General features: G+C 40.2%; 1 protein-coding gene across 1 annotated transcript; it reads left to right on the top strand.

Moving 5' to 3' along the window:
- ppfibp1a (PPFIA binding protein 1a) lies at positions 1-27,676 on the top strand. Its single transcript, XM_040035637.1, has 25 exons — positions 1-202; positions 8,281-8,360; positions 10,431-10,636; positions 12,215-12,295; positions 13,267-13,380; positions 13,519-13,629; positions 15,671-15,763; positions 18,071-18,188; positions 19,459-19,520; positions 19,608-19,674; positions 20,227-20,345; positions 20,559-20,632; positions 21,444-21,498; positions 21,785-21,938; positions 22,726-22,861; positions 22,942-23,064; positions 23,229-23,379; positions 23,599-23,710; positions 23,785-23,873; positions 24,016-24,138; positions 24,232-24,357; positions 25,142-25,330; positions 26,114-26,272; positions 26,363-26,428; positions 26,517-27,676. The coding sequence occupies exons 2-25, from the start codon at positions 8,297-8,299 to the stop codon at positions 26,607-26,609; spliced, it is 2,685 nt and encodes an 894-aa protein (XP_039891571.1). The 5' UTR covers positions 1-202; positions 8,281-8,296; the 3' UTR covers positions 26,610-27,676.
- The last annotated feature ends 301 nt before the right edge of the window (positions 27,677-27,977 follow it).

The raw sequence follows: 27,977 nt of genomic DNA, 5'->3' as shown, positions 1-27,977 counted from the left end.
TCTTCCTGTGTGGCTTTAACTTGACGCCGCACTCTATCGCCTTTTTTTTTTAGCTGGATGAAAACTTCATTTCACAGACAAATTCAATGAGAAGGTGAACGCCGACCATGAAGCTCCGTTGAAAGGCGGCCAAAGAGTTTGGAGTAAGCTAACTGGAGACTGCAGGACCCCGTCGTTAAAACTTTTTCTTTGGTCGAAAACTGTAAGTTTTCCGAAGTTTCAATGAAGTTTTTTGCAGTTTTAAAAACAGAGTTACTGTTAACTGTTGACTTTTCCAGTCTTTACTAAAGTGCTTACTTGACTTCTATGGTGTTAAAAACGCTAAAGTCATCTTGTTTTCTGTTTAATTGGACTTGAAGCTAAAAACGATGTGGACGTGTTAGCTAACGTATTAACCCAGAGGTGAGCTTTTTTTCCCCCCTAACTTTTGCGTCTTCATTTGAATATTGAATGTATTCCCTATGTTAATGGCTATTTAAGATTATACTGCACATATGGCAGCCTAAAGTTAAATAGCCATAATTGTGTTGAGGTATTTAGAATGGGTGAATTTATTGTGATATTATAATTAGTATTTTCCTCTATTTCTACACCATCGGTGAACACCTATATAGAAAATCTCCCCGGGTCTTACTGTGATATTTCACTGCAGTTTTAAAATGTTATTTGGGGTTAAATCACCAGCCCATGCACCACACATGTGTTAAATTCCATGTTAACAAAAAACACATGTAGATACTAATAATCCATAGAAGTGATAAAGTTATTGGAGACAGTACTTTTTTTTTTTTTTTTTTTCAAAGCATTGCAGTTTCTTTTAGTGCTTTTAATTGTGCTAGCTTTGTATGTGAGGACCCTTATTGCATCACATTTTATTTATGTATCCATAAATGTGCAGGCCAACTTATGAATCACTGTCGTGAACCTCCAGTCAGACTCAGTTTGGCGCCCAGCATCATTTAGAAAATGATGTAGGAGCCAGCACTTTATAGCTGATTCAGGTCCAGTGTCGGCTTTTTTCATCAGCAGCCTGAGACTTATGCAGCCTTTGTGTGGGTAAAAGTCTGCAGTGTACTTTTTTTATTCAGGAAAACCCCCACTCCTGAGGCACATGACCCCCTGGCAGTGCTCTACTCTCCCTATCTCCCTCTGGTGACGTCTTGGCCTGCAGGCAGATAACCTAAAACTTAACAAAGGATTTTATTTCCCTCTCTGTCAATAACCACATTTGTATTCTCACCTCACTCATTCAGCCAGTGATTCATGTCTCAGAAAACCCATGCTGATGCACACTTGCTTGCACAGCCATATCTGATGTTACAGGAGCATAGTAAAACAAACTGCTTAGTGATTGTTTAAGAGACACAAATAAATAAGTCTAATCTCCTGGAAGCATGTTTCCTCAGGCAGCAGGCATTTGTGTGTGTCAGTCAGTCAGGACAAAGTCCATTATTGGCCCATGGCAGTAAACTTGCCTTGCAATAAGATTTACACGGCACACTCCCCAAAGTTTTCTAGATTTAGATTTAGTTTTTCTTAAAGCCACGTGTCCAAAAATTCTGCGGGGGCCTTTCTATCTCAGGCACCTTCTTCTTCTTTTTTTTTTTCTCCATGATATTTGCATTCCTTGCATTCTTGGTGCAGTTCTCTTGTGGTAGTGTATTTTGAAAGAAGGGAGGTGTCATGTTGAAGCCACATGACATACTGGGATGTTTACATTCTTCTGAAATTAATTATAACGTCTTAATCTAAAACATTTGTCTCACAGGAACAGATTTAAAGGCTCACTCCTCTCTAAATTCAGTAAAATTGATGCTAAAGGCTCCTTTATGATGTGACAGAAGTAATATAGCAGCTCCTGGACTTTTAGCTTTTATTGCAGTGTGTGTGAAGGGATTGCAGGAAAATTGCAGTGTCTTTGCAAGAGGAAGACATTTCCCAGAATTTGCCAGGAAGCACTTCCTGACAGGACTGAGTGAAGGTCTTCCTGAGCGTAAGGATGCCTCTGTTTCAATCCTGTTTACAGTTTCAGCCTGTTTATTGGAAGCGCTTATAATGGTGTGAGTAATACTAGGACTTCTGAGTTACGTTAGTGATAACAAAGGCAACAAACTGTAGTTTTTCTTGGCTTGCTGAGATCTCTTACTCATTTCCTCCAGAGCTTTTCTTTATTTTGACAATTTATTTTTCCCCTCTAGTTTGAATTCTGCCTGTGATGTAGTTTGGGCCACGTGGAAAAACTGCAATAACTTGGGATCAGAGTCGTGGTGCTACCATGTGAGGGTCTCAAAGACAAAGACTTGTTTGTGTAGCGTGTTGCGGCAGCCGGTGCTGCAGTGAGAAACACAGCGCTGGTTTAGTGTCTGACGTTACTATGAAACAACCTGACCTCACAGTAGCCCAGACTGAAAGTTCTATGCACCATCTCTCAGGGGGAAGGGTAAAAAAAAAAAAAAAGGAGGGTGTTTGACTGGAGTTTTTGACAGGGCTTTTTCTTAAATTGGGTGGCACAGGAAGACCAAGAGCAAGGCAGGTGGGCCAAAATATTCAATCATAAAATGCAGTGATGACAACTGGTGTGGAAAAACATTAGGTGCAGCTCTGTGCTCCAGTGCACAAAAGCCTGCAGATGATTCTTGTACTGAATAAGTTTTTATAAGTCGATTAATGTCTTAGTAACTTTTGTCATTGTTATTAGCTGTCAGTTCAGCTCAGGAGGGTTCAAATCCGACTAAAACAAATGTTTTAAAAGGAATGGCAGCAATGTAGGTGTATTGGAGACGGTCTGTATTCAGTTATAGTTTCAGATCTGGTTATATTTGCAGTTTATTTTAATCAAGGGTGATGGTGCTGAAGGAGAAGCGAATGTATTGATTAGATTACTTTTAAAGAAGAAGTAGTCATGAACTTATGGTAGCAAGTTATTTTAAACTTGTTCTCAGACTTTTGACTTAAAGTGTCACACAGATTTACAAACCATGAGCAAAAGTATCGTACAGCTGATTATGAGCAGGTCTAAACTCTTCCTACGACAAACTGGGTTGTAGTACTTCACCTTATGCTGCTTCTTATGCTACATTCTGAAATGCACATCTGTACCACAGCTGGAGGTAAGTTATAGGAGCACGAGGCACCGGTAGAGGCGTGTGTGTGTTACAGAGACCGACCATTCAACGTATGGTCAAGTAATCCCAGCCTATTTTCAGATGCTTCATCCCTCCCCCCTCCTCCTTCTATATCACTCCAAATCCATCTGGTTGATGTTAAAACCACCTCTTAGACCCAGAAAAGTAGAGTTTGATTCTCTTACTGATTTCTTTCTTTAAAATTGAAAAATTCTTCTGTCAGATGGATTTAGATCAGTAGCATTGATTCCTTTTTTTGGGGGGGGGGAACATTTATTCAAATGGCAAGAGCAGAACAATAAGTGAATGATGTCATTAATGCGGTTTTATAGTGTGGTTTTTATAGTGTTAGATGGCCTCTCAGACCTCCACAAAAAAGCTGTTTTTAGGCCTCTGAACATATGCTTTTTATCCATTGCTTTTGCAATTATTGCCCTTTTTAAAATAAAAACTTTAGTTTAGAGTGAACTAAGGTTTGTGAACAATTTATTCATGATGGATATAAGTGGATATTTGCTTTGTAAAAGTGTATCAAAAGAGCATTGTTCAGTTGAATAGGCTTGGAGTGAAATGTCCACCTCTTTCATAGAAGTTTACCCTCTGACTGGTCCCAGCAGATACGTACCCCTCCCTAAGCCTGGTTCAGGCAGAGGTCTCTTCCTGTTAAAGAGGAGTATTTCCTCACCACCATCAACAAATGCTTGCTCATAGAGGGTCATCTGATCACAGTCAACCGATGGGGTTTTCTTTCTAATATTGTATGGTCTTTAACTTAAAATATAAAAGGCCATTCTTGTGAAATCAAGTTAGAGGTTGTGTCTACTGTTTTTGTTTCCCGATGTTGTTTCTCCTGACACTGACGATCAAAAATTATGCAACAACCAGCTGGGCGTACAGAGCAAAGACGTTGGCCTAAGGAAAAGCTACAACCACTTGAAGCTGGCTCTGCATCGTCTCAGTATCATCACATCATCTCAATATGTGGGATAACAATGATGCTCAGTCCCACAAAGATGTTTGTGGTCTTGATGGTATATTTTAAAACAAACTGGAGGCCAATTGTGGTTAAGTTTTTTGCAAAAGTCTGTAATGTGGACGTGTTTTCCTTCTGATCAGTGTTTTCCTGGTGTGTCTGAAAAGATATCTATGATAGTCAGGACCAAGCCTCTTCCTTCCTACTTAAGACAATAAAAAAAAGAAAAAAAAAGAAAAAAAGTAAGGGTTAAGCAATTTCCTTAAACAGCTGGACACTATCTTTTTTTGAGGAAAAATTACTTCAGCAGGACTGAATGTTTGCATGTGTTTCAACTTTCATCAGGGAAGAATAGACTTTGGGCACAGGATGGATCATGTGTGATGTCAAAACAAACTACTGTGGTCAACAATGGAGCTCCATGGCACAGAGGAATAGGATATTTCTGGCTGTAGCAGATAGACAATACTTGTTTGTAGGATCAGTTCTTTGCTGCGTTTTTCTTTTTTTTTTTTTTTTGGCTTGGGGTAAAATCTCTGAATCCATTTGAGTTGCCTCCATGTATATGACACGCCAGCTTTTGTTTGTTGTTTCTTGTTGGCATTTTATCTTTTCCCTTCATGGGTCAGTTTAAATGTCTTGGGCTTTGACATAATACAGTCCTTGGGGGGATTTAGTGTGAGGGAAAGAGGGTCAAAAAGGTCAGCAGGAATGTCACTGCCTGGTATTAGTGTTTAGTTTGTGGGAGAACTGGCCTGCTTAGGAATGTATGCAGTCATCACTCCTACGCTTCAGGCATCAGACAATATTATTTCATATGGACCCTTCTTCGACATTTTAAAGGCTTTGAGTCTAAAGAATGACCAAACCAGTTTTTACGGAAGGCTTCAGTGCCATCTATTTGCTGCATGGCCAGCACACAATTGACTTTTATTTTCGTGTGCTCATTTAATTCCTGTTTTGACTCTTTTCCAGAGATAAATTGACCTGGCATTTTGACTTTCATGGGAATTGTTACTAAATGGGATTTCACATGAAACTCATTCCAGTTTCGATGTGGCTTTTATCACATGACAACATAAAAAGATGGAAATCTCTTTCAAGTACGCAAACACACTGATTTATTTTATATTCAAATATTCTCATTCTATTTCATATCTCCTCAAGGGACAAAAAAATGGGACCATTAAGGACAGCTGAACAGAGCATGAGTTAGGGTGTCTTGTGAAGGATTTCATTATTTACATGTTTATTTGTTTGTTTTTAAATTTCAAAAAAGTGTTTCCAGCAACAAATATGACTCTTGAGCTATATATTTCCTCCAGAGTTTATTCAAAAAGCATCCTGTTTCCATCAAATCACAGAGTAAAGCATAGTAGTAGCAGTCGTAGTAAGAAGTGCATCGGTGGTGTGCCTCCAACCTCATTCCACTTGGAAACTTTACAGTTTATATGGAAAGCAGGTTGTTATATCTTCAGATGCATGTGTCTGCATAACCAGGGTTCTGTTTAGATTCAAGCGTAATGATATGTTGATGTTGTACTACAAATACAGCACTTTGTATGACATTTTGGAACAAACCTACACCCACTTCTCTGCAGTTAAACCAGGCGCCAAAGCACTTAAGGCTCCTTGTTTTAACAGCAGACTGTAGCAAACCCAGCTCACATATTGAGGTCATTGGTCTTAATTAAGCCCTTAATGCCAATTTCTTAACCTACTGGGTATGACACTGTGACCCCACAGAGGGAGGAAATGAGGCAAAGCCACTAGTCCCTGCCCCCCCCCTCTCCCTTTTTTACTATGTGATGTCTGAACAAGTGGGGTTACTGTTTTTATGTCGGACAGCTGGGCTCTCTGTGCCATATTGTTTACTATTTCAGTTCCTCTAAATCAGATTTTGTTTGAAGCGATAAGTGGCCAGTGCAAGTAAAAGAGAGACATGTGATAAGTGTTTGAATCCACTGGTCATGGGTATATTGTCCAACTTTGTTATGGAAGTTTGAAATGCCGAGCATGCCGGAGCTACAAGGCCTGAGACCCCTGGGAGAATAGTGCCATTATTTTAGAGAGGAGCCTGGCCATGAGCACTCGTGACTGCCCACTCGCCGGAAATAAGGGCTTCTGGATAATAAGTCCTGGAAATCACTTTGTTTTTTGTCTCTGAGGCAGCCAGTTTTTTTTTTTTTTTGTGTCGCCGACTGCAAGGGTAATTTGATGCAGCAGTCATTTGAAAAGGAAGAATGAGACCTTTTACTGTAACAAGATTAGTGATAACTTGGTTATTTCTTTTTCAAGTGGAAATGTAAATGCATGCATACAGGCAGGCTTTCTGGTTCAAAACAGGCTATTGTGCATCAACAGTGCAATTTCCTTACCAGTAACTACAACAGGGACAAGGGTGGCATCAAAAATATATGTAAAGGACACTTTAGGGAATTGCCTGATTCACCAGAAATGGCAGTTTACTGTTGTTGTCTTGCTTTTCTTTACTGGACATGTTAATTTTAGTTGTTTAGACGTGGCATGAACAGTTTGCAAATTTGTCTGCCTACTCTTAGGAAGTGGCTCTCCAGTCCTGTTTTGGATCAAAACATCCCTCCCACCAAGTTCCAGTGTTTTCACCACAGTAGACTTTGAGACCTGGCATTTTAGGGAATACTGACATTCTTGGTTGAAAACATGTCCAGCTAGTCCAGCGTGTTACATCTGCTATATTTTAAAAACTGTTACTGGGTAACATTAGGAGTGATGGTTGCACAAGAAAAGGGACAGTGTATGCCCACATTGTTTTTAATGCAATGTCAAACAAATAACACGACATATCATAATGTGGACTATTATATAAAAACGTATGGAATGCCTACAAATCCATATTTTATCCAAATACAGCATTTTAAAACACTGGTTGTTTAAACTGAGGCATTTTACTCTTACATGGAAAAAAAAAAAAAAAAAATTCTCATTATCATTTGAATGCAGCAACATATTAAAACACAAAACTTGGGGCAGGGACAACAAAAGGCTGGAAGAGTAAGTAGTACTAAAAAGAAACAGCTGGAGGAACCTTTTGGCGCTAATTAAGTTAATTGGCAATGGGTCAGTAACATATTGTCTGTATAAAAAGAGCACTTGAGAGAATTGGGTCGAACTCGCCTGCCTGCAGTCTAAATCTTTTACCGATTAACAACATTTAGCCATCCTTTTTTTTTTTTTTTTTTTTTTTTTTTTTTTTTGGGGGGGAGGGACTTTCTTTGTAACCTCATTTTTAGCCATCAAAGTAGCCAAACAAATGCTAGACATTCATCCATACCCTCGTTAGCCTGATTCTGATTCTCACTTTAACTCTAAAACCAAAGTTACAAGTTTGCCAGTGTAATCATTTTTAATCATTTACATCGTTTTTAAAAACAAACTGTTTCCAACAAAGATGACTTCAGATGTTTAATCTGTTCAGTCTTTGGTTTACTGTGACAAACCAGTCCTTCATTTAAAATTTCTTTTGGAAGAGTAGCTCTCAAGAGCTGGAGTTAAGTCTGCCCATCTCACAATCACTTTTTGAACAAGCACAATTGCACACACATTCAATGAGTGTGTGCTTACACCTGAGCGTTTTTCCAAACACTGACATAAGGCCAACCCTGATGCTTTCAGGGAACATTTGTAAACTGTAGCTCCAGAAAATTTGTAACATTATCCAAATAAACACTGCACTAGTGTCATTAAATTTCTGAATTCTGTGAAGAGAAGCTGTCGGTGCTGTTGTCTTACTGGCTGTTGATGATGTGATATGTGGTTTCATGTGGGCATGAAACACCATCCTCATCACACGGTGTATTTAGAAGTTGTAGTTGAGTGCTGTTAAACATCTATTTAGCCAGATCCAGTTTGAATAGTTGCTTTGATGAAAAGTTGAAGAGCTTTTACGCAGTAATGGCAATACTTTTACCTCATGTGCAATACTCCAGCAGTTTGGGGGATGGCCACTTTTCAATCTTTTCTGTCTTACAACAATCAAAGTCTGTTTGTGAACTGATAACATAAAAAAGACTGCTGCAGGCATAGCTGCAGACACCATATTTGGCAGTGATTTGATTTTGAAGTATATTTTAATGCCTTTTAGTTCCGGCCAAGATCCTTTATGGAGTTTCCCTTTTTTCTTATGCTTGTCTTCTCTTTCAGAACAATTGAACACAAGATGATGTCTGACGCTAGCGAGATGTTGGCAGCAGCCTTGGAGCAAATGGATGGGATCATAGCAGGTAACCACAGTGAACATTTGGACTCTAAGACCTGGGAATAGCACTTTTTCAAGTGGGCATGGTAAGCTATGAGGGTCTACTCACATCTGGAAATCATTAAATTGCAAATACAGAGTCTAGCGGACAATAACTTTACCACTTTTACCTGCAGTTTAATGTAATCCTTCTGAATATACATGAGTCTGAAATACAGCTGAAACCATGCTTTTAGTGGTCTGCCTCCACTGCATGAAGAATTAAAGTAAGTTTCCATTGTCCCTGCCGTGATGGAAACTAATGATTATTCAAGCTCTGTGAGTTTGGAATATAAACCTCTTGCTTGCGAGCTTTTGGCTGCACTCTGTATATTTGTGCCGCTGCAGATGAGCAGACCAGGCTTCAGTTTTTGAGTCCCTACTTTTCCACTGATGTGTGTAATTATAGCACTGACCTTTCCAATGGGAACGAGACGGCTGATCACATGATATCACCCCGTCCCCACTGTTTCCGCAGAAACCACAGGCATCATCAAGCCCTCATGCCCTGCTACTGTGGGGGAAGCCATGCTTGGTGGGAACATCATGCACTTGAAATCAGTTGGGATGCTGCCGCATTTGCTTCCAAATAAAATGCTGTTGCCACTTATACAGAGAGATTTAATTGTCTTTGTTATCTTATATTTTGTCTGATGGACACCATACAAATATTGTTTGCTCAGTATGTTTGCATGATTGTGGTATTCTCGCCACGTCGGCATTAAAGTATCCAAGAAAGTACCTAAAAGTTGTTATGCTGCTTTAATTTGCTGAAATGTTTACTTGAGTAGGAGGAAAATGGCTTCAGAGGGAAAACCATGTGAGCTATTTAAACGAACATATTGGTCTTTGAGAATTTGATGGAGACCCCAATTAAAATGTTCTATGAAGGATGTGAAGAGCTGCAACTGTCAAACAGCTATGTACCTACAGAGTTTTACCTATGTATTTGCCAGTGAGTCTCATCCATAACCCTACTCAGATATGGGACTTGCACGTAAACTTTTTTTTGTTTGTTTGTTTTAAACGCAGAGGTCACTTGCAGTACTTGAAAAATCTTGTTGCCCCTGTCCAAGCAACTATTAAATCTAGTAGTGTAACCTTGTTTTTGTTTGTTTGTCTCCCCACTCACTGCTGTCATTAAAAATGGTGTCTCTGTGTTGGGGCTGTGCAGTTAATCAAATTTTAATTTCTGTTAAAATTTTGGCAAGATAAGAAGTTAATTGAGATGAAAAATGAATAATTTACATAATTGTTTTCCAAAACTGCTCCTATGTTTGACCTTTTAGCACACTTCACGCCTCTAATTCACTCCGTGCCAGTCACCTCACTAAACTTCTTTTTTTTTTTTTTTTTTTTTAAATAATTCAATTTCATGGAATAAATGAAAAGACAAGGATTTTTTTTTTTCTTGAACTTTAATAAATAATTTTTTTTCCAAATCATATTCTTAATGACAAAATAATCGTTAGCATAATCGAATACCCGTTCTGTACATATGCTCTTGTGAAAATTCATTATAGACGTTTTGTTTAATCTTATTACATCATAGAAAAAGAACTGATACATGAGAAATGTGCACAGTTGTGCAGCAATTAATTTAACGCAGTTAAAAGGAGCTTTAGTTTGTTTATGCACCACAAGTTAAATCTTCTTTATATTCTTTTTACCGCTGACCTGGAGTTCTTGCCATTTAGTGAATGCAACAAAACACAAAGTCCATAACTCATATTAAATAATATTTTGCACTGTACATACTGTAACAAAGATTATCAACCCCAAAACAAGCTATATAAATGCTGTAATCTAGTTTGATGTATTTGGTGTTTACAGACTGATATGTTGGTGACTGTTTATAGGAATCAATGCAGTAACAAAGGCAATAGCAGTTTTTAATGATTGGGGGGAAAAAAAAAAATAATTGCAATATGCAGCTGTATGAAAGTATGAGTGCACAAGCTATTCATCATGATTCCACCACTCCTGCAGATCAAAGACAAATGTAGATTTCATAACAACCTTTATGTATCTAAATCCTCCCCCTACACTTCGCCAGGCTCCAAGGCCATGGACTACTCCAACGGGCTGTTTGACTGCCAGTCTCCCACATCGCCTTTCCTCGGTGGCCTTCGGGTCCTTCACTTGCTGGAGGATTTGCGGGCAGCACTGGAGCTGATGGATAATGATGAGAGGGACAACCTGCGGTGTCAGATTCCTGATTCCACTGCAGAGGGTCTGGCGGAGTGGCTGCACGGACGAATGGTAAAAAGACCCCGTGTAGGGTTCTCTCTAGATTTCTTTGTCTGGTCTTTTAGGTTGAAGTGTGATCGAAAAGTGTCGTGAATTTCTAATGAAGACGTCTCCTTGCACACCTCTGGACCCCCGTCAGTGTGATTGCTGTTTTTAGATCACTAAGTGGACCCCTTGTTGCTCCATGAGGTTTATGAAGTTATGTCATAGATTGAGGTGATGGAAGCCGTATCTTTGGTTCCATACATAGACTAACACATAGTTGGTTCGCTGCCTCTGTCAAAGATCAGAGGGCGTGACTCAGGTCAAAGGCATGCTTTATAATTTTATTTTATTTTTTTAACATATAGAGTTCTGCTGTAAGTCTAAGGGAGGTCACTCCCTTTTTTTGGCCACTACAATCTCTTGTTCGCTACAAGCCCTACTAGCCAGGTTTGTCTTCCTGTGACTTTGTCCTGATCTCTGAAGTTCCAGCTTGCGTCACTGGATATGCAAGTGCTCAGATTAGGAGTTTTAAAAGACTGCATCCGTGCTGAAAGTGATCAAGAAGGAGTCTACTTTGATGTGGAAATGAGCTCAATTTAAACCCAGCCTTTTAGAGAGGTGGCATACATCGTTGGTCACGCCTTGCAGTTACATTTGGGAGCAATAAAGGTTATATATGCCCCTTGAAGAGACTTTTTCATCATCTGTCTCAATTGCATCTTAACCTGTTGAGGTCATTTTGAGTTTATTGCTTTCTTGTTGGATCCATTTGCTCCTAGTTTTGCATCAAATACAGTTGATTCACCTGAGGATTACATGTGGATAAGTATGAGGAAATGAAAATCTGCTCTTCTTTTCTTGCTTTCCTGAGCAGAGAGAGAGTTGCTGCAAACCTAAAGGCCGTTGTTTGATATTTTTTATTTATTTATTTATTTTGTGTGCAGAAATGAGAAAAACCCGTCACTTTGTGCATGGTTCGTATCTTTGCACAGCGCAGATTTAGCCTGGGATGAATTATCCTCTATGCTTTTCATCTCTTGATTGTGCTCCTTTGCCTTTACTGTGACTTTGTTTATACTAGAAGTAATGTTTTGACAGGGTGTGTGAATGATGGAGTTTCTATAGGAGCCTCCCTGCAAATAGTTTCCATCATAAAAACTCATGCTGACTTGGTGTGAGGCTCATGTTTTTCTTCCTTCGCTCCCTCGTCTTTCCATTTGTGATATTTGAGAAAAAGTTTGCTTTTCATTCAATTCTGAAATCACTTTCATGTGAGAACACTGATGACCGTCACATTTTTCTGAAAGTCTTTAAACACATATCAATTCATTCCTTCAAGGGAAAACCATGTGACTGTGAGTTATGTTTATACAAGAAAACAGTGTGTAGTTTATCCATTAGGATATCCATGTAGCTCAGAGCTGTGTATTTTAGTTTGCTTCTCCCAGGCAGATCTACATTTCAACATAATTTATATACCATCTCCCGATTTTATGAGCTCTTATATTTCAAGAAACATTAACTTAAAGCCTTATTTATCTTGCATTGCAAATGCAGCTGTTTGCTCAAACAATACAGATCTCCTTGTATCATCTCTTATTTCAGACCAGCGTCCACAGCTCCGAAGCAGTCGCCCAAGAGCGTCTGTCACGACTTGAGAGTGATAAAGAGTGTCTCATTCTTCAGGTGCGTGAGCAAAGCTCTCTGTCACGGCTGCAAAACAGCCGAGCAATTTGTCTTGAATGTGCAATTAAGTGTTATTGTGGTTATTAGCACTTGTGTTATTAGTGGGATCAAAGACGTGCTTTCAGTTCTTTTTGTAAGCTTGCAGCATGTTGCCAAAATTAAACAATAGATTTGGAAGAAATCTGGTGGAAGGGAACAAATTATTATTTCTCCATTCTTATTTTAAGCCACAGTGTCGCCGCATGTGCACTAAAAATTGCTTCTTTTATGAATTCATAAGCTCGGTTCTGTTAGTACAGGCCCAAATATGTCTATTTTTTCCTCCAATAGTTGTACCCTTTATTTTAACTGTTTGGCAAATCTGTGCAGGCATTTGAGACTGTTTACATAAAATACACTTTGTGGCAACTACATTAATGCTAGAGGAGGTCTCAAATAAAATGACACGGTGTCTTTGAGGGATGTTCATAGAACAAAATCAAGATCGACTATGTGACATGAAAGTTCAACAGGCTACTTTGGCAGAAAGTGTTAAATTGAAAACGCCTTAATCAAGTGCTCATGATTGTGACTCACTTGAAATCCATCCATGGATAATATTTGATATTAGAGCAGATTACATTTCAGAGCTTTTTCTTGGCCAGACAGATAGTTATGAGTCAAAGAAGTTGCCAAGTTCATTAAACAAATAGTTTTCTTTTGTTTTTTTGTGTGATTTATCAGTTAGTAGTGAGATTTGGTTACCTTTTAGACAGAGCCAGCTGTTCCTCCCCCAATTTCCAGCCTCGGTGTTGAGCGAAACTCTCTGCCTGCTGGATGTAGTTACATATTTTCCACACAGAGACACATGAGAATAGTGTTGACCACCACACTGACTCTCTGCAAGAAAGTACATAAGCATATTCCCCCAAAATGTCAAACTAATGTCTCTGTGCTTTAAAGGTCATAAAACATGTTTCACTATTGTCTAGGTAAGCGTTTTAACAGACCAGGTGGAGGTGCAAGGTGAAAAGATTCGAGATCTAGACAGCTGTCTTGAGCAACATCGCGAGAAACTCAATGCTACTGAGCAGCTTCTTCAGCAGGTAAGGGCTCTTTCTATACTTGCATTGAAAGCCAGTTAACGGTGGTTTGAGATAGCCGAGACCACCCATTTTGAAACTTTCTTCTTTCCTGGTAATCTGTTAGTGCAGCCTTTACTGCATGTGAATGTTGCTCCACAGGAGCTTTTGAACCGGACAGCACTGGAGACCCAGAAGCTGGAGCTTATGACCGAGGTGTCCAGCCTGAAGCTGAAGCTATCTACTGTGGAGAGAGATCACAGAGGCAATGAGGTAGAGCACCTTCCTCGAAATGTAGGCTGTAAAAACGAAGCACGCATTCTAATTCTCAGATGCACCTGCACCTAGTCTAATATGCCGCGCGACTCTGAATCCTGGCAGCCACCGACTTATTGTTTTAAAGTCACAAAGGTCGGCCTCACTCGGCTGGACTCACTCTGTCATGTGGTGCAACGTGAACTTCTTTAAGGGTTACAGAAGATCTTTAAACAGTCCTTGTGCTCCAGCAGCTGTTTCCTGCCAAAATAACCCCCACCCACCCATACCCCCTTTCTCCACTCTCACAGGCTAAAAAGCTTTCCATACACTGTGCTCGGAAGCTGGGATATATTATGTGTACTTTCCACGCAGTAAAAGGATATAAATTTTCCCCCATTTTGGTGCCGTTTAGCTTTAAATGAAAACCCTGATTGGCCGTCTTGTCTGTCCTAGTTTTCATGACCTTATAATGTTACCTTGAGCAGCTTTTTGACACATTCAAAATCTCACTTCATATTATCAAACCAAACAAACCTATTCTTTCTAACGAGAAAAGTTTGTGTCAAGCATTATGATGATTTGATTAAAACGTATCTAAAGGGGAACTCCTTTTTCTTTGGGCTCCGTAACACCAGGCGAGTGTAAATGATTAGTAAAAATTTAGATTTATATTGATATATTCTGTAACACTATTAGTCAGTATTTGCTGGGCCTATTTTCCTTATAAATATCCAGAATCAAAATGAGTCCAGTTAATTTTCTGTGCACTCCTTTTGTTACAGTGTAAACTGCAACCAATAGCAGCTAATTCTTTCAGACGCTATATGCCAAGAATAACAGAGAACAGTACAGCAACACATACTCCAAACAAGTGCTGAGAGTGTGCAAACCTCCCCCAAGAAAATTCACTGTCTGGGCAGTATCTGCTTTTAAGGCAATGGTATTGTATTTTGTATATATTCATTTGAGCCTACTTTAAGAAGTTTGTAGTACAGTAAAAATCAGACAAGGGTAGCATGACAGATGTTTGCTTTGACTACACTAACATTATGCAGCAGCAGGTAATGTATAATGGGTATTAGTGTGCAGTTTGAGAAGAAGACCTTCAATTCATTCAAACTTCAAGCTAACATGTTTACAAACAGAATGATGACACGTATGCGCGCAAATGCTACCAAAACCAATAACCTTCTTGTACATCAACATGATGAAAATGCTAAAACAATAGCCACACAAAATGTAGAATATCTTACTGTTTGAAGTTGTGACACAAATACAGAAATCACTATGTTTGTATGTTCTTCTCTCTCACCCTGCTGTTCATCGCATCCACTTTAAATTTGGGAGGTGCATTGGTGGAGACTTGAGGAAGTGCAGCAGCGTGTTTCGGTTTGTCAGTTTCAGGTCTTTCAAAGGAAGTTCATGACATTAATGGATTCCTTAAGTTTAACCGTCACAGACAAGTACCAAATCTTGTTTAGGGGGCATCTGTAAATTGTGGGTACAACAAAATAAACTTGGTTCTACTTGGTCCGAACAGGCTTTGCGCTGTTATACTTTTCATGATATTAGCTGAGTGAGACGGTTTTAAAGTCACATTTTCTCTGAAATCCCAAACCCTGTTCTCAATACAAATGAAGATGATATAAACAAGAAGTAATCAAATATTTTCTGTGTACCAAAAACAGTGCTCCTTGAAGAATGAAGGGTTTACAATCACAAAAAAAGTAAATACCCATTGCATTTAAAGTCAGTTTCCCAGGCCTCCTACACTGTTGCTGATTGGGATAAAAGGAGTTTCACATTAATTAACCGTGACCCTTCCCTTAAGTCTAGGATTTGTCTCCATGTGTAGACTGAGCTCCTCATATTCCCTCCTGAGAGACATCAGTCTGAAAATAATGTTGATGCCTTTGGCAAGAATGTTCCTTCTGCTGAAGAAGGGGAGAAAAAAAAAAAAACAGACATCTCTCCCACGCACAGTCTCCACGAAGCTCTCCAGTTCACGTTTGTATCAGAGTTTAGCGGTTAATGGGAGTTCTGTTTTCCTCCCCAGGGCTTGTACCAGGAAGTGACGGACCTGCGGTTCAGGGTTACTGATATAGAGAATCAAAGAGTGCAGTGTGAGAAGAAACTCAAAGCTACCAAAGTGAGTGTCTGTAGTTCACATCCATTCAGCAAACGGCTTTGTAATTGACCATAACCGGAGATCTGAATATGTTTTAATCTTTTGAAATGCATCATTACATGTTTAAATCCTTCTGATTTTCCCCGTGACATTTTTCTCTGTTTATTCTTCCTCTCCACCCCTCTTCTATTTGGCTTCCGCTTTTTATTTCTTCTGTTATGTTAACATCTTACTGCAACATGTTAATCTGTCAAGCGTCCAAAGTGGAACACTGGTCGGTTCACTGGACTTGAGGTGAAGGTTTAATCTCCAGCCCCCCCCTTTTTTTCTTTTTCTTTTTTTTTCCTCCTTTCTGGCCCTTAAGATCCTCTAAGCCTGCTCTCCTCCTTCACTGCTGCGCACTGATTTCCTGACTTTCACCACACTTGCTGTAAGTGCTCCCACCAGTACTAAAATCCTGTATTAACTTTTTGTTCTCTACACCTGTAGAGCAAAATAATGTTGACCGAAGCATTGCTAATCAGCAAGTGTTTTTTTTTTTTTTTTTTTCTCTTTTGAGTAGGAGGGTGGTATTTCTCCATTTATAAATCTGCACATCTTGTAAATTTTCTATATTAAAGTAATTGAGTTTTTAATTAGTAGTTTTTGTGTGAGATACTAGTCTGCATGCTGACTGTTATGCAATTTGTTGATTAGCTTGAGTTTGCGCTGAATCACATCACTTGTGCCACAGTGTGTTTGCAGTGTTTTGGTAACGCAGCTCTCCACTTATTCTACATATAACATTTCGTTTACACGAGCATGTGAATTTGGACATGTTTCTATGGAGAAACGTCAGAGTTTCATGTATTTTGCAGGTATTTAGTTGTCGTTTTCCAAATCATTGAACTTATGTAAATATTCATCTGATAGAGGCAATAGTTGAAAAACAAGACCGTCTCAAGTCATATGACATTAATGTGTACACGTATTTTCAAGGGGCTTCATTAGTACTTTAGTCTAGTCTATACATAGACTGTAGATAAAGGGTGGACTTGCCGCTCTGACCTCACCCAACGGGTCAGTAAGCTACGGTTTTTGAAGACCAAGGTCAGCAACCTGACTGACCTTGTTTTTGGAAGCCAGATGGGAGCCCACTTGGATGAGAACATTAGGTTTAAGGTAATCAGCTAAATGCAAATTTCTGGTGCAGTGGTTGTCTCTGCAGAGTTATTTGCCTGTGCAACGAGATTTGCAAACTATCTACACACGCTTTGTGCAGTCCTCAAATAACCCAGTAGTATGTAGCTTCATGTGGATGATGCTGTATATCAGCAGTCCCCAACCTTTTTTGTGCCATGGACCGGTTTATGCCCGACAATATTTTCATGGACCGGCCTTTAAGCTGTCACGGATAAATACAACAAAATAAAACTAGTACCGGTACGGGGGAAAAAAAAGAAGGTTTATTCATAACACACGTGAAAAGACCCAGGAAAACCGAGTAAACGATAAAAACAATAACAAAATAACGCTGAAAACCGATAAAAAACCCTGAAAACTATACATTTCACACCTGAGCCTCAACTCTCGTGGCCCGGTACCAAACGACTCACGGACTGGTACTGGTCCGAGGCCCGGGGGTTGGGGACCGCTGCTGTATATGGTAAGTCACAGCGCAGTTCACCACAAACGGGACAACCTTAAAACAGTCTCCCGCTAAGGTAAAAAAAGCATACAGAATAAAGTGGCTGCAGAGAAAACTTTACTTGTTTAACATTCTTCTTCTTCAGCTCCTCGTATGTTATAGCTTTTCTTTTCTTTGTGGCTGGCAAGACCAACAGTAGCACAAGCAAGAGTAGGCCATGGACTATGTATTTGTGACACTGCCCCCTGGTGATGGGAAATGGATACAGCATGTAGACGATGATCTGTGAAGCTATCTGTAGGGTGTGCACAGGACCAATGCAGAGACGCTATATTTTCTAAAGACTAGTTAGACAATAATCTTGCTAACCAATCTAGCAGCGATTCGTATTGTTGGAAGCGATGTTATGCAGACAGCCAGTGGCACCCACCTGTTAATCAAAGTGAATGCACTCCTAATAACTCATGATCTATAGCAAGCTAAATCCCATTTTAATTGCATGCAGCTCTCAGGCATCATTTTTTGAAACAATTTGTTGCTTAAGAGTCACCCTAAAGTTGCTGTGCCTCTAATAATTTAACTTAAGCATTCCACCTAAGCATACCTTTCTTTCCAGATTGTTTAATGCATTAGATGCTTTTCTCTGCTTCCTAGTATTAAATGCTGCAGATAAATTATGGCTTTGTCAACCCTCATTATAGGAGGAGCTGCAGCTTCTGCAGAGGCAGCTGGAGGAGCGAGAGTTGGAGCTGCAGAAGTTGAAGGATGAGGGCAGACTGAAGGTGGAGAGCCCCAACAGAGCTGAGGGGGCAGAAAGAGGTGGGAGCTGTTTTTAATAACTGTCATGTTCTATTTCATGCACTTCAGTTCCAAAATTGGCTTGAGGATTAGAAAAATAGACATTTTCCATTCCAGCAACACTATATCCACCTTCAGAAGCCTTACCAGACAAATATCACACAGCTTTTGTCTGGATTTCTCCATTTCTTCTTTTTTTTTTAAGTATCTTACATTTCACAGACAGTCTGAGGTCATTTGAACCTGATTTTAGTTTTTTAACTCCCTATCTGTCTGTCTGTACGATCCATACCAAACACATCACTATCTTACTCCTTCCACCCCCACAATTGACCTTATCTTATCCACTCTGATGGAGGAAAGTTGTGCTTCTGTCATGCTGGCCTGCCTGTAAACATGTTCTGTGCAGTAAAATCTAAAGACAGGAAGGCTTTTGTTTTGTCTTCAGCCATCTCAGCATAGAGGCACAACAAATCCATCAGAAGTTAGAAATGAAGCAGACTAGAACAATAAATGAGGAACTCGGTTAACGTGCAATTGGGAAACTTGCAGAGTAAATGTGCATGCTGCTGACTTCGCTGGCACAAGATTCGAGGCGAAGGTGATTTGATGAGCAACAGGCTTTTCTTAAGTTGAGACATTTAAGTGGAGTAAATGATGCTCACACACAGAGCTTGAACTCTTCAGAGCAGTAGGACAAACGGTGAAGACGCCAGAGTTTCACCCTAAAAAGTTATTAATGGTGTTTTAAATTGTTTGTTTGCCCGGCACAGGCTAGAAGTCTCACATATTGTAATTTTAAGTGGTGCCTCTGGCCAGCCCAACATTTGCCCTCCAAACCAGATCTGACACAACCTCGCCCGAGGGAATAATCCTGCTCTTCAGCTGCTAGATCTGCCTGTTTTGCTGTTCTTTATGTCTGTGGGTCAGCAGCCGCACTACGCTGGTGCGGCTGCTGGTGGTGAAGAATGCAAGAAATTATACAACATATCAGCCTGTGCACATTTTTTAGGAGTTCATTAGGTTTGGATTACGTTATCAAGTGGCTTGGGGGGGCACATTTAATTGTGTGGTGTTGCTTGAAAAAACAGACACAGACCCTGTGTTAATCTGTAGCGATAACTAAATCAAGAGATCATTGCAAGCTGAAACAAGAGCCCTTCTGACCAGTACACTGTGCCCCAGTGGCTTCATTATTTCTGGTTTCTGTTGGCTGCTTTCAGAGCCCGCAGGAGCTGATGTTTAAATGTTCACAAGTATAAAGCATCTTTTTTTCTTCTTCTTTCTCCAGATACTGAAATGTTGAAGATGAAGAGGGTTTTAGAGTCGCTGACGTCAGAGAACGATGAGAAGGTAGTGTGCAGTGCGTCAGCAGCTCAGCAGCAGCTTTAACTCACTTCCAGTCATCATTGCAATGACATAATGTGTGTCTGTCTCCAGGAACGAAGGATTAAAGAGCTGGAGGAGTCCCTTAAAAAGTGCAAAAAGGTGCAGGAGCTGGTCAAAGGTCAGAAAATCTAACCTCGTAAATTTCAAATGTACTCACATTGATATTTACAGTTTTGTTGTTAAAACTACTTCTGCACTGAGTCAAAGCTGGATTTAAAACATATTTTTAGCTCCTTTTGGTTCTTAAAGTGTTCAAAATAAACATGTAAAACACCCAATTCTCCATTTTAAGAGAGACAGTTTTTGACCCCCAAAACCTGCTGACGGTAGAAAAAGGCATCTTCTCTTTTGAATAATAATTGCTAAAAAACTCTGGTGTACTTCACAAAGCTTCCTTTCGGTTTCTATCCATGATTATTTTCATAGAGCTGCAGGACTTTGTGTTGCCGTTACAAATACATTTTCTCTCACTGTCAAAGTATGTGTAACTCAAGTGCAAAAAACACCCCAAAACTGCCCGTTTGACTGTCAAAAGCCCTGTTTTCTTGTACTTTTATCCACAATGTTGGAATGCTTTTAACACTGCCAATGAACTTTGAAAAGGTAAGACTGATGTTGGTGGGTTTGTGCTTTATGGTGTCCCTGCTGACTGCCCTCACTGCTCTCTCAGAGAAGCTGAATGAAGATGACTACCACGATATCCCAGATGATTCCTCGGTCTCTGCAGCCATGGAGGTTGATCAGGTCACTGTGGAGTTGGAGGGGGAGGCAGGAAGGAGCTTGGGCGAGGTAAACACAACCTCTATCAAAACAGTTCTGACACAGGATGAACCCCAGACTGTGGACTTCCTTTATAAAAACTCAGTTTTGGCATCCCACTCTGAAATTGTTTCTGCCAGGAATTCAGAGCTTTGGTTCTTGCTGTTCTGTTTGTTGATGTCGGTGCATGCTCTGCTTTAGGAAAGTGTTTTTGCTTCATTATGCTTTTATCTGTTGTCTCAGTCTGTTCCATGCATAGCGGTGCTCTCTGAAATGAACGAACTGGACAGAGAGCGACAGCTTCAGGCAGCCGGAAGGTAAAACGCAAGCTTCCACATCTGATTGCTGTAATTAAAAGACATCGTTCTTTTTCTGCTTTATTTAGTTTCACGGGTCAAATGAAGTAATTTGCATTTTGTGCACAAATATCAGTCTACTTCTAGGTGATGTCTGGGAACTTTAACCTTTCCCTAATCAGCGAAACATCAGCTTGAATAAATTTAGATTGTCTAAAGGTGGTGTGTTGGCGATGCTGTTTGCTTTTAGGGACGCAGCGTCAAAGTGTAAAAGTTAAGTGTTTGCTGTTGTCGCTGAAATTATTCAGTCGTTTGAGTTAATTTCTTTCATCCCTGCGTTAGACCTCGGTGTGATTAGACTTTTGAGGTTAGTAAAGGTTATTATGGCTGTGTTGGGAATCTGAGGCTACACAGGTTTCCCTACCAGTAACAAGAATAAAGGTGAAATTTGTACCGCACAGCATTAACAACAGGACTGAGTAGAGTCGAAGATTTGTGCCGACATAAAAGGTTTAATCAAGGGACCGATGTGAAAACGCCTGTGTGGGTGTACCTTGAGTGAGCAAAGGCTTTAAGCAGAACAATTTTTAGGTACATCGCATTTAAATGACTCTGTGAAACAATTGCTGCTAATTGCTGGTTAGCAGAATAGTAATTTAATGCATTGTACTGCACAAATTTCATTTTTTCCTTTCTTTTGGTTGATTTTTTTAACACTTTAATTTTAATTATGTAATATTACTTCTACTTGATGTTAAGAACATTTCTAGATTATTAAACCATTTTTTTTAGCCTGTGCTTGAGGCCTGAATTCTCATTGTTGTGATTTCAGTACCTTAGACATCCCAGAACCAAGCAGCTCAGCTGGAACCAGCAGCACTGATCAAGTAAGACGAGGCTATCTCTGATGTGCTCTGGCTGATTATACTGTTATACTTATTATTTCTATAATGATATATTCTATTGTTATATCAAAAATACTCATTACTATTTAATTTTTTTTTAAACATTTTGTACTAATTAGTAGAGTAGATCCTTCTTGTTATGAATGATTAGGACCAGTCACAGGGTCCTCTGTGTAAGCTTGTCCTCCTCTGACACCTAGTGGTGCTTTTTTCCTGTGATTTGTACTTTAATTCTTCTGTCTCTACATGTTTTTTTTCCTCCTCATAGGGCCTAAATAAAACAGGACGTAGTTCTTCTTCTCCAACTAAAGGAAACGCCACAAGCGAGGGGAATTTTGGTACCAAGAAAGCCCGCGCTTCATTTGGCCGGGGCTTCTTCAAACTACGTGGAGGCAAGCAGGCGGGCAGCGCCCCGAACCTCGGTGAGCTTTGCCATCTTGTAGAAGGCATTTGATTTTTTTTTTTTTTTTCTCTGTATTTGTTTATGTGTGTGTGTTTTTATTTTATTACTTATGTTCATGTTTCCTTCATGGCTCTGTAAATTGTGAAGATCGCACCCGGAGTGCCAGTGCACCTGTGTTAGGTACAGTGAAGCAGAGTGGCTTTTTGGCCTGCAGCATGGCAGCTGTGGGTGAGACGGCTGGATGCACTGAAGCCAGCACTGACACGACAATGTAAACATTTATCTTACATGAATCCTTGTCATGCTGGTCTTTCATAGAAACACTCTCCTAAAAAATGAGTGTTTCCCAACTTTTTTGTTGCTGTTGTTCATGGCATCTTATGTTTATGAGTTTATAAATATAATTGTTTTCTCTTTCACTGTTTCAATATTTATATCTCAAAGATCTGAAGAGATAAAACCAGACTGAGTTGCAAGAAAAGTTGGAAACCACTAATTAAAAGCTATTCTTACGTCTTACTCTGACGTGTTTCTATCAAAGTTGTCACAAAAACATCCAGTTGTCTTTTATCCACGACATTAAACCATCTGCAATTATGCCGTTTTTAGTGTTTTTCCAGGTTACATTTCTTTTGCATTACTACTTTATAAATGAGTAGATGTTTGCATGTGTGATGCTTCTCCAGTTTGTGTTGTTTTCATCCTGTTTGAATCCAGAGATCTCTGGAATCTCTGTGCTCATGGTGGTGGGTCATCCATGCTTGCTCCAGCTTGTATGGTCTCACATGTGTAACTGACTTTCACAGCTGAGACGGCGCACAAAGGCACAGAGCACCTCGACTTGGCCGGTGCTCCTCAACGGAAATCCCACGATAAATCGCCTCCAACGTCCTCGCCCGAAACCAAAAAGAAGTCCAAAGGGTTCAAGAGATTCTTTGGCAGGTAAGACTCAGCGACGCGTCGTCGGTGTTTGAGCTGGAGGAAATGTATCTTTGATCATTTCTAACGTAATTGCGATGCAGGTTAAAGAGGAGCCACTCTACCTCCTTCAACCTTGACGATGCAGCCGAGATGGAGTTCAGAAGGGGTGGAGTCAGAGCTACAGCCGGCCCCAGACTCGGCTGGTCACGCGACACCAAACAAATGTAGGCGTTCAAAAACAGTTTTAGAACATCTTAATTATAAAATAAGTAAAACGTTATTGTATTAATTATTAACTGCTGCATATAAGGGCAAAACTACAAAGTGTTTTTCCCATTTGAGGGTTTTAAGAATGCTGTTTACTGATGTTCGTCCTCTCTCCTCTCAGTGCTGTTGATCTTCCTTTCTCACGATGGAGCAAAGAGGAAGTTTGTGCGTGGCTTCATGAGCAGGGCCTCGGGTTTTATGTCGCGCAGGGTCAGAGCTGGATCAAATCAGGACAAACGTTACTGCAAGCATCACAGCATGACTTAGAGAAGGTAACGGTGACGGCAGTAGAAACATGTTGTCTATGTATACATCTTCATATCTTCTTTTTTTATCTTTATACTTTTAGTGCTTATAAATCTATATATATATATATTTTTTTTAAAGAATAAATGAAGAAACAAGTCTGTAATTATGCCACTTCATGTGAATTACATGATTTGCTAAGTTTCTACTAAAACAGGCAGAATAAACGTCACACTATGTTTCAGGAGCTGGGCGTGAAGCACCCTCTGCACAGGAAGAAGCTGCAGCTGGCCCTGCAGGCTGTCGGATCAGAAGAAGAAGATCTGAAGGGCAAACTAGACCACAACTGGGTGACGAGTGAGTGCCGTCGTCTCACGGCCTGCACGTATCATCTCCATTAGCTTTGATTCAAACAGGCTGTTTGTTTTCAGGATGGCTGGATGACATCGGTCTCCCGCAGTACAAAAGTCACTTTGATGAGGCTCGAATTGATGGACGCACGCTGCACTACATGACAGTGGTGAGCTCCGTCAGAGCTTTTAGATTTACTCTTATTAAAAAGTTCAAAAATAGCTGTTCTTTCATATTCTGTCTGATTTTTGTGTGAATAAGTCATTCGACAGGTGACGTGTGTAGGTGGTAACTCTTTGTTGTTATCTCAGGAGGACCTGCTGTCTCTGAAGGTTGGCAGTGTTCTCCATCACCTCAGCATCAAGAGGGCCATCCAGGTCCTCCGCCTCAACTCTTACGACCCCAACTGTCTCAGACGCCGTCCCTCTAATGAGGTATCACGCAGAAGTCCCAACCCAACCTTCTCTTTTGCTTTAAACCCGTCATTTTTAAAATTTAATTATTAATTTTATTCCCTCGTTGTCCAGAGCAACGTCACACCAGCAGAGATCTCGCAGTGGACCAACCACAGAGTGATGGAGTGGCTCCGCTCTGTGGACCTGGCGGAATATGCCCCCAACCTGAGGGGGAGTGGTGTTCACGGAGGGCTGATGGTGAGCATTATATATATACACAAAAATAAACACAGGAGACAGAATAAACTGTGGAAACTGCAAATTAGAGGCCACAAAATGTGTAACGGAGACTGTAAAGAGCTGAAAAAGCAGTGCCTTCATCAGGTTTGAATAAGCTGTTCCACCTAAGATCATTTTTCCTCAAGTCACTGGTGCTGCATATTTCTTTTATATAATCACACTAAATGGAGCCGGCTTTGGTGCTCAGTGTGCAGAAAATGCATTCAAAGAAACTTGGCAGCCGTTATTAAAAGGTTACTGGGAAAAAGAACCCACAAACCTAAATATGAGCAGTTTCATGTAGGAACTATTTTCTTTCTAGTATCTAAGAACCGACAAACTAAAAGGAAATGCTTACAGCTCAGCTGAGAGGGACGTCATACATGTTTAGATGCCTTCAGTCTCATTAGTTTGTGCATTTCATTGCAGGAGAATTGATTCTTTCTTGTGATATACTTTGCATAACTGCATCAGAAAATAATTCCTATACAAGACTACTCAAAGCAAAGGGAAAGACTTCACGACAGGGACATAATTGAGGTGAACTTTCTTTAAAGCAACTGCAATCATTTACATGTCAGGCTGTCTGTTTATTACTTCACTAGCAAAGAGCACACGGTGAACTGCCTACATTTCTGACTTTAAGCTTCTGTCTTTTAACAAATAATAATGATTAAGTCCCCTCTGCTGCTCTGCGTCATTCATACATACATTTTTATTTTTTTGACCTTGCACCGCGATGTTTCATCTGCCTGTTCTGAAGGTGTTGGAGCCTCGATTCAATGTGGAAGCACTCGCCCTTCTGCTCAACATTCCTCCCAACAAAACCCTGCTGAGACGCCACCTGGCCACCCATTTCCACCTGCTCATTGGCTCCGAAGCGCAGCGGCTCAAACAGGACTGTCTGGAAAACCCAGACTACACTGTCCTCACAGCAACGGCCAAGGTCAAGGTAACTGCACGCTGTTTCACAACGAACCCTCCCTGCTACAGAGAGGAACTTATCATTATTGCAGACTCTAAACAGATCAGCGGTACCAAAACTGGCAAACCAAAAGTAAAAAAGTAAACCTAGCAAAAAAAAAAAGCCTCTCAATTCTTACAGATCTGAACTTCTGTGTTTTTTTTTTTTTTTTTTTTCACCTCTTTGGACAGCAGGCTGTATTTAAAGCATGGATGGTGAAACTGAAGCTATTCCACACTTAGTAGCCTCTTGTCAATCACAGAGTAGCCACGCCCTAAAGCATAACATGCTTTGTCTTTTTTATGTTCATATAAGATGTGAAACTTGCAATTAAGAGCATGATCATAAATTAAATAAGCAGTACTTTCATTTTCCCAGAGTCTCTTTTATATTAATCTCCTGCATACGGTCGGCAAACCTTTTAAAAGAGAAGCATCTAAATGAGAAAGTAAATAAGCTCTGTTCCCATAAATATCAAAGCGTTAAGCCCAGTAGAGTTTCCCAACACTAATAATACTTTTAAATAAAGTAGCTGTTTCTCAGGACATGAATGAGCTTGTCTGCTACTTGGAAGGTCGGCAGTTCAATCCCCAGCTCCTCTAGCCTGAAGTGTACTTGGGCAAGATGCTGAACCCTGAGTTCTCCCTGTTGCATTTATTGGAGTGTGAATGTTAAATGTGATGTGTGGGTGAATGAGGCTTGTAGTAAATACAGCACACGCTCAAGTTACGAGCTGGCCATCTGCTAATTGTGTCCTTTATCCTCCTTCAGCCGAGGCGCTTGTCGTTTGGAGGTTTTGGCACTCTGCGGAAGAAACGTCAGGACGACGGTGAGGAGTACGTGTGCCCCATGAATGTGGAAATGCCAAAAAACAGCAGCTTCCAGACTAGTGCCCAGATCTACGAGGATAACCTTGAGCACCTGGAACAGGTACACACTCTCCCAGTTACACTTATTTGTAACACAATAAATTAGTTTTGTTTTTAAGTGAATTTGAGTTGATTTTGTCACTTTTCACAGATGGAGGACTCTGAAGGAACCGTCAGACAGATAGGAGCCTTTTCTGAGGGAATCAACAATCTGACGGTGAGAAGCTGACCTGCTCCGGTGTGATCACACAGAACACGCTGTCCATCGACTACACTGAACGCTGTTCTGTGCTCCTGTGTTTCAGAGCATGCTGAAGGATGACGTGTTTTTCCGGGAAGTGTCGGCGTGCCCTCCAGAGTATGATCCCTCAGAAATGCACAATAACTCAAACATCTGATATCAGAGCTCCGCAAGCTTCATGGAAAAAGAACGAACTGTGCCAACTTCATCCCGTGGTCCATCTCTCTCCACCGCTGATCAGCTTTTGTAAGAGAACATGTCAGACTAACAATATTTCCATCTTTCACATGTACACATCTATATTTATTGAAGCTGTCCAAAATGTAACATGTGAACTGAAAATGCAAAGTGTTCTCAAATTAACATACCTCTTTATGAATTTTGTCACTCATGCCTTTGTTTTTCCGTATTCGGTGATTTTAAACTTTGTGTTTCAGCCCGTATTTGACAGGGCTTGTCTTCAGTTGTGTTCACTGATTCTGTTTGTGAGAAGTGCTTACATTCAAGGTTATGATTTTATTTGAACACATGTTAAAATTGATGCCTCACAGAAATCGAGTGAGGCAGGGCGAGCAGCATTTCTGTGTGTGGTGCTCACAGAATTGCATTTTGACCCAGTTGAGCGTTGTGCAAGCTGAAGGCTTTTTGAAAAATTACTTTCTTCAAATCCTGATTTGTATCCAGGCTCTCTGGGGCACCAATGCTGGACGAAGTGCTGTGGCTATTTTTTGGGGTTAACATTTTACTGTGAGCACCACCACCTCAGAACAGATAAAGCTACTAGTATCTATGGATGTTAAGCTATGTGCTTACACTATCAGTGAGAAGCGTGAGGGCACTGTTATGCTACAACCTGTGATATATAGACTGGGAATGGGGGAACATGCACACCTGGCTCAAGGAAATCACTGTTCACCACTAAACTAGTAGGGATGGTCTTTTAAAAAACAAAAACAAACAAAACCCATTAATATCAAATGGTCTTCTCAGTCTTAATATATATTTTCCCAGCGGAAGCTAATATTTAAACCAAAAGGGGAAGAAGCACACCTAAAAACATTAATGACTGAGAGATCAGATGTTACTGTCAAATGGGAGAAATTTAGAAAGCCAAAGATGACTTTAGATAAAGTGAGTAAGCATCAAAGACTACTTCCTGGAGACCAATATGTTTTAGCCAGTGTATGCCCATGGCTACTAGCTTAGTAAAGAAGGACATTCTTTTAAAAAAAATAAAAAATTACTGCTTATTTTTGTTTTTGCACAGTTTAAATAAAGATCATGTGAGTTGGGGAGCCAGCTGCTTCCTCTTGTTTACAGTCTAAGCTAATCAGCGCCTGACTGACTGGAGTGTCACATTAACCGTACACACACACACACGAGTGTGTTTCCCTGAAGTGTCCAGCTCTTCTGGTTCAGATACAGTTTAATGCAGCCTGCAGGAAGGCTGGATATTCAACTCAATTAACATCCCATCCCTGCCTCAATGCAGACTGCAGTCAATCTTTCCTTAAAAGAAAATGGA

The sequence above is a fragment of the Simochromis diagramma genome, unplaced genomic scaffold (assembly GCF_900408965.1).
Source record: "Simochromis diagramma unplaced genomic scaffold, fSimDia1.1 OVJJ01000816.1, whole genome shotgun sequence".
Lineage (NCBI taxonomy): Eukaryota > Metazoa > Chordata > Actinopteri > Cichliformes > Cichlidae > Simochromis > Simochromis diagramma.
This window is presented reverse-complemented; position numbering and strand designations above follow the sequence as displayed.